At 44.3% G+C, this 6,831-nt stretch overlaps 1 protein-coding gene across 1 annotated transcript in view; it reads left to right on the forward strand.

The window, feature by feature from the left end:
- Positions 1 to 6,568, forward strand: part of ITIH5 (inter-alpha-trypsin inhibitor heavy chain family, member 5) — a 49,302-nt gene extending 42,734 nt beyond the window's left edge. The window contains 5 exon segments of the mRNA XM_009882958.1: positions 1 to 306; positions 674 to 706; positions 1,842 to 1,958; positions 4,369 to 4,746; positions 6,088 to 6,568. The exon segment at positions 1 to 306 is cut by the window's left edge and continues 7 nt beyond it. Coding sequence (XP_009881260.1) covers positions 1 to 306; positions 674 to 706; positions 1,842 to 1,958; positions 4,369 to 4,746; positions 6,088 to 6,386 — 1,133 coding nt within the window. The 3' untranslated portion in view covers positions 6,387 to 6,568.
- The last annotated feature ends 263 nt before the right edge of the window (positions 6,569 to 6,831 follow it).

The raw sequence follows: 6,831 nt of genomic DNA on the forward strand, positions 1-6,831 counted from the left end.
ATGGCAAAGGTGACAAAAATTACATTGAGAGGGCATGGAGTTACCTCACCATCAAGGAATTGCTTAACTCTCGTTTGAAGAGTGATGACAATCAGGAAAAAGACTATTTGACAGAGAAAGCCAAGTCAATGGCCCTGACTTACAATTTTGTTACTCCCTTCACCGTTCTGAAGATGAAAGAGGCTGGTCTCCATTCAGAACCACCTCAGGAGGAGTTTATCAGCCCTTCTACTGATGGCATTGGTGAGAAGTTGCAGAGCTTGCAGGGACACAAGGCACCACCAGGTACGAGGGAAAAATAACCGTGTACTGGTAAGAAATTTTTTGCATCGGCAATGTCTCATGGCTGACTTTGGCAACAGGGATGATCTAGCCTGTGAACCAAGGGGTGATAAACAGAAAGCTGAGATCATATTGATTTTGCTTACTGTGGGCTGGGTGACCTCGAACAAACTTTTTAGGCACCTGACTTGCCCCCGGAAGCACTTACCATTCTGTAGAAACTATTGAAGAAAAATCACTATTCTAAATGAAGCTTAAAGTAGCTGCAAGAATATGTCCCATAATCTTGTTGAATAATATTTTGGGAATATTATTATACTATGGCTCTTCCTGCTGCTCAGTATTTGTAATGGCCTTCCTTCCCCGCTTTTAGGTATACACAGACGTCAAGATAAACAAAGAATTAAAATCTCCAAAACTTCAGGTCAGTGCCTGTTTTCATGCCTTTAATAATGCAAAATAATAGTGGTTGATTTATGGAAACCTCAGTTGCATGCCACTGTGGTATAACCATCCCAATGGATGAGCCCAAATCCTATTTACTAGACCTGCAGCATAAGGAGGAAAATGAAAACAAAAACAAAATACAGAGAGGATCAGTAATGAGAAGAAGGGTGAGGAAACATAGCAAGACAGATGATCTACAACACTTGAGCCTCACGTTTGAGACTACTGTAGATTAGGGGAGAACAGGAAGCTTGTTCTCTTTTTACTAGAACTAGTCAAAAAACATTTTATAGATTAATGTTGCTGAAACATAGAAAGTGTTGTCGAAGTGGGGAAAAAAATAATTTGATAGTGTTTTTCTATTTCTTTGTTGGTTCTGCACCTCTACTTAACAACCTTTTCATGCATTAAACACAGAAGAATAAACCCAGGTCAATTTAGATTTGAATTTCACTAGATAAGGTCAAATTTACCTTACAAACTAGGGGTTTTGTCCGGTCTTCTTATTCATAACAGTGTCATGGTTTGGGCCAGGCTGGCCACTGAGATGAATGACAGATGCTCTACCGACTGACCTAGCTGGTAGTTGATGATAGGTCAAGGACTGTTGAAAAATAAAGGTCATGGGATTGTTTAAAATCTGCTGTTGACTGCTCCACTCTGATATTGAGAACCAAGAAGGTTCAGTGTGAGAGGTGCCCATGCAGCAGTCCTTGGTTAGAGGATACATTTTTGTGTTCTGTGGGGGATGTAGCCTCCCAACAGAGGATGGAGGAGTATAAAACACCCGCATAGCAATTCCCATAAATCACTGAAATGATATTCCAGGAAGAAAATATCCTGATTTTCACTTGGACTGCTTTGAGGTTTGAGTTTTCATTGAAAACTCAACCTCTTCTGTGAGAAAAACAAAACAAAATAATCTTTGTGAAAAACAAAGCAAAACATGGCATTTCCTGGCAAACTCCATCCGACCCTCTAAAAAAAACAAACCAGGAAGTCTTAGAAAAAACAGGGACAAACACCCTTTGAAAAGCAGTTTTGGTGCATTCTTGGACACTGTAGTTTTGTGTAAGTCTCTCACATTTGTCTCTTTTTCCATGTCTTCTCAGCGGATGGAGACCCTCACTTTGTCATTGATTTTCCTTCCAGCAAGTTCTCTGTCTGCTTCAATATTGATGGAGAACCAGGGGACATTCTCCGACTGGTCTCTGATCATAAGGAATCTGGTGAGCAGCCAAGCAAAGCAGTTGCTTGTGGAGGAAAGCCGAAGTGCAAGGCCAGCTCTCTATCTATAAGACTAAGCACCAAGGTGCTTCATAGGCAAGAAAGTGGCAGAAAATTAGAAAAAGTTGCTTTTCTGGCCAGGGAATGGAAAATCGGTGCACACCAGTTTTCTGTCTCTAATCACCTGGATTAGAAGGGGAGGTAAACTGTTCACTTGCACTTTCTGACCTGCAACTTTGTCATAGCTTATGGGTAAATCCACAGCAGACCTAAGCAAGGAGGAGGCCTGGCCACTGTGATGTACACAATTCATCTACAGGAGATTTTGGCAACAGATTAGACCTAATCATAGAAAGAAATGTCCTTTATGTGTATGCAAACTTTCCCTAGTTCCGGTCTTCCTTGACTTGGCAATTACATGTAAACATCCAAGAGACGCACTTGGGTGCATGAGGACCGTGTTGCACCCCTTCAGTCCAGCTAGATTGGAGAGCTCAGCTCCTGATGATCTGGTATGGTCTGGTGGTTGCACTTGACCAGTGCTACAACAGCCACAGCTGAACCAACAGCCACGGGCATTTTGCATACTACATGAAGCGTTTGCATAGACCATGCAGCCACCTCCGTGCCTTGAGATTACACAGGGGCTTCAGCTTTCTGCTGCAGAGATGGTGTGTTTCTTTGGTGGTGCAACTTCATCAGCCCTCTAGTTACAAAATCACAACACGCAAATAAAAGATTTGGACTTGCCAAGATGGCTCTGTTACTGGAACTTTACTCTTTCCTTCCAGTGCTGTTCACTTCAGGACAGAGCAAAGTATCCAAACAGGCTAACCAACAGCTCTGAGGGTATTTCAGTGAAAGGACCACCAAACTGGTTACCGAGTCATGACAGCCTTGAGAAAACCCACACATTTCAGGATCTGCTTTGCCCAAGCCAGTCTGATCTCCAGGGGCCCAAACTGTGGTCTGATCTGGTTTGGAATTCTAAGCAGGGCAGCCAATAAGCGGATTACGTCCTCAGCAGGGAAATGGTGGGAGGAAGGGGTGTCAAAACCAGAGACAATGCACAGACTTGTTTTACAAAGAATATAAATAACCCTGCTATAAAGTTACAAGAATTCTGTTCTGTGTGGCAGTGGTCTCGCCTTCACATTTCTGTGTTCACGCCTACCTTAGTGAACAAGGTCCAGCTCTTGGCAATGTTTCCCTTAAACGTCTTTCACAGACTGTGTTTGTGCTGCTGCTTGAGTGATTCTGTGGCTCAAATGTGAAACAAGCTTGAGAAGAACAGACTCTGTAGCACTAACAAGTTGAGTCTATGAAGACAGAAATGAGACATTCCCTCAGCAATGATGGGATATGGAGATATTTCATCTTAGTGTTGATGGCTTGGGTCTAGCTTGGGTTAGTCACAAGACTCCTCCTTTAGTGTTACTGCCTAGCAGCTGTTCAGAGACCTGTGGGAAGTGAGACAGTGTCTTAAGAACAGGAATTAATGAAAATCATTAAAATGATTGGAAATCTTAGTGTGGTCATCTAGGCTTCAGCTGAGTCAGCGAGATCTGCACCTTAGACTCCTCAAAAGTGTTATTTTGGGGGGAAAGCTGGAAGAGCAGCACTGGTGAAGCCGAAAATAACCCAATGGGAGTGCAGGGTTCAGGGTCCTATTCTGCAGGGATACAGAGAGAACCTGAATTTCTTACACTGGCACCTGAGGAGGTTTAGCACTTCACTACAGGTCTTGATCAGTCTTTAGCATGTTGGCCAAGGTAGTACCCCTTACTCTGTGGCTTCCCAGGCTAGTTCTCTTCTTGGGAATCAGGTAGAGAGGGACATCAAACTCCAACTGGCTGCTACCCTGAGATACTCTGAGACAGTAGCATTCAGATACACCCAGGTCCTCTTCCTAAAAGTTCAGTCCCTATGCCAGCTGGTGATATGAGGAAAACAAGCCTGCCAGCAGCTTTTCTTAGTCCTCCAAGATCTGATATGTTCGCCCAGTTGGTCAGCGGTCAGGAAGATAAATATTTGTTTTATGTGGCTCAGAACCTCTGCACATCATTGTCTTGGTGATAGGTATGTCTAAGGTTGGATGGAGCTTAGGAAGTGGCTGTGTTGAGGAGCAGCTGCTCCTATCTTGTAGCGCTGTATACACAATGTTAGGAGTAATGGGGCTGGGGGCACGCGTCTCCAGGGAAGGCCAATAATTCTGAGCTTGGGTAAATCTAGGTGCTCTGTACAAAGTAATCAATTCACAACAGACTGGCCATACTGCTTTGAATACTGGTACGTGAAATAATCAAGCATGAGGTGGTGAATCTGCATATCCTCAGTAACAAGGCACATATATTTGAGAAAATAGACCTATTCTTGGTTCCAGCTTTCATTTATTGATTATTTTCCTGCAAGGTGTAACTGTGAATGGGAAACTAATTGGAGCTCCTGCACCACCCAATGGCCACAAGAAGCATCGGACTTACTTCAGCACCATCACTATCCTCAACAGTAAGCCAGAGAGATCTTACCTAGAGATCACACCCAAAAGAATAATCCTGGATGATGGGGAAAGACTTCTTTTGTCCTGCGATCGGAGTGCTGTTGTGCGGAGCAGCAGCCTCGAGGTGTCCATCTCTGCCAATTCCAACATCACTGTGACCATACGAGACACAATCAGCTTTGTCATCCTCATCCACCATTACAAGAAGCCAGCCCCGTATCAGAGGGATCACCTGGGATTCTACATCTCCAACAGTAAAGGTCTCTCTTCCGACTCCCATGGGCTACTGGGTAGGTAGCAGGTTCTTAGGTTCAAAGCTGTAAGCCAGAGAAAAATGATCCTTCCAAACAGTTTTAAAGGATGGAGACAGGAGGTTACAGACAAGGCACGTGGGGATTAAGTTCTCAGATGAGACTTTTACTCCTACTCCCAAACAACTTCTCCATTGCTAGCATCCCCAACTCCTCTCCCATATTTTTCTGCATGAGCTAGCTCCCACTACCCTAGCTATGCGGCTGTGCATGTTTTTCACATTTCCACTCTTTTTATGATTCTTCAATACAGTTATCGTTAGAATACACATGCCTGATGTTCCCAACACAGAGAGAAAACCCAAATATTGCACAAGAACCCTGAATAAGGCACCAATAAGACATTATCTAACAGTAGTCCTGATTCAGAATAGCCCAGCTGCTAATGTGCACTCAGGGACATGGCAAAGTAGGGTCTGACTATAGGCAGAGAGGACAGTTATCTGAGGTCTTGCAGATTCTCAAAGAGAGCTCTAGTCACAGAGCTAGCACATTGCCAGAGATCATTGGCTGGGCCTTCAAGTACTGCACTTGCACATGTCCAAAGGGTCTGTTTTCACAGGACTAAGCTGTTTACACCTGAGCCTGATTGAGATCAAGAAACATTAGTACTTTTTGTGGCCCCTTTGTTTCAAACACAAACAAGTGAAAGAAGACCCATCTCCACATTTTGAGAGCAATTAGACTTTAGGAAGGCTCAGAGAATATCTAGATGGTTGGGTTCTTTCAGCCAATGAGAAGGCGTGATGTTTATGGCTCTGTACAGGTGCAGAACTCTAAGACTGAAACCATAGTTTCTGTGACATTCAGGTACCTCTAGGTTAGCAGGAAATGATCTGTCAGGAGTGGAGTTTTGGATTCAGGCTGCTCACATGTGCCAACCTCTAAATCCATGCTTGGGTTTGGCTGAAAAGAGCTTGTCCCCAAGAAGACAAGGGAAGAGGACTTGGAGCGTCAAGCCTAGATCTTTCTGCTTGCTGATGGGCTTTGTATGGGTTATATTATCTCTAGTAACCATGGCCCACAGAGGGGAACTTGCTACTAGCAGCTCAAAAAGCTCTTCAGCTCAGCCAACGTATCTTGACAAGAGAGAAAAGAAATAGGGTTTTATTCTAACCTCTATCTCTATGTTTGTGAGATTTAAAAAAGAATTGTAGGACCTACATTCATCCTGCTATTGCAGAGAAGCCCTTTACAACTCCATACGCCAAGAATCCTCAAAACGCGGCCTATCAACCCTCCCCCCGCCCCCAACAACAACTTACTTATAAGCAGGCACAGAACAGCCAGTCATGGACTCTATTTTATCTTGCCTTGCAGGTCAGTTCTTGAACAATGAAGTTAAACTTCTTCAGGAACCTCTAAACACAAGTCATCAGCAGGTTGGTCAGAATCAAACCGAAGCATTAAAGCCAAACCCTACGAATACCCTGAAAGTGAAGGGACGGCTTGTTCCTGTTGTGTGGAAGCAGAGGAGGATCTATAACGGCCAGCAGGAAGTTGACTGCTGGTTTGCCAAAAACAATGCAGACAAACTGATCGATGGGAGCTATAAAGACTATTTGGCTTCTCATCCTTTCGACACAGGGACCAGCTTTGGGACGATCAGCAGCCTTTAAGACCGATCATAGCACTGCATTGCAGCAGCATGTGTGACAGTGGTTCCCTTCTGAAGCCTCTAGTGCTAGGCAACTTATGAATATTTCTTTACTTTTTGGTGCCAAAGAAACCAAGGCTTTTGCCCTTGGAAATCAGCTGTGTCTCTTTCATGCTAGATGAACGTTGTTGATCAAATTCCTGAAGACAAGGAGGTGGGAGGGAGTGGGGGGAGGGGGAAGAGTTGAGGACATGGTTAAAGGCACAATCGGTGCTCTCCCAGTGGGAAGGGAGGGAGAAATGGTCCAGCACTCATATTGAACCATGCAGAGAGCTGCTGGCCTTAAAATAAACCCATGTAGGGATCTGTGCAATACCCCCAGGGGCTGGTGAGTCACACAGAGAGAGGCACAGATCATACAGCATGGTGCCTATCTAGAGAGGCAACCTTGGGTGATAGGCTTTGTA

Source organism: Charadrius vociferus, unplaced genomic scaffold (assembly GCF_000708025.1).
Source record: "Charadrius vociferus isolate BGI_N301 unplaced genomic scaffold, ASM70802v2 scaffold32, whole genome shotgun sequence".
Lineage (NCBI taxonomy): Eukaryota > Metazoa > Chordata > Aves > Charadriiformes > Charadriidae > Charadrius > Charadrius vociferus.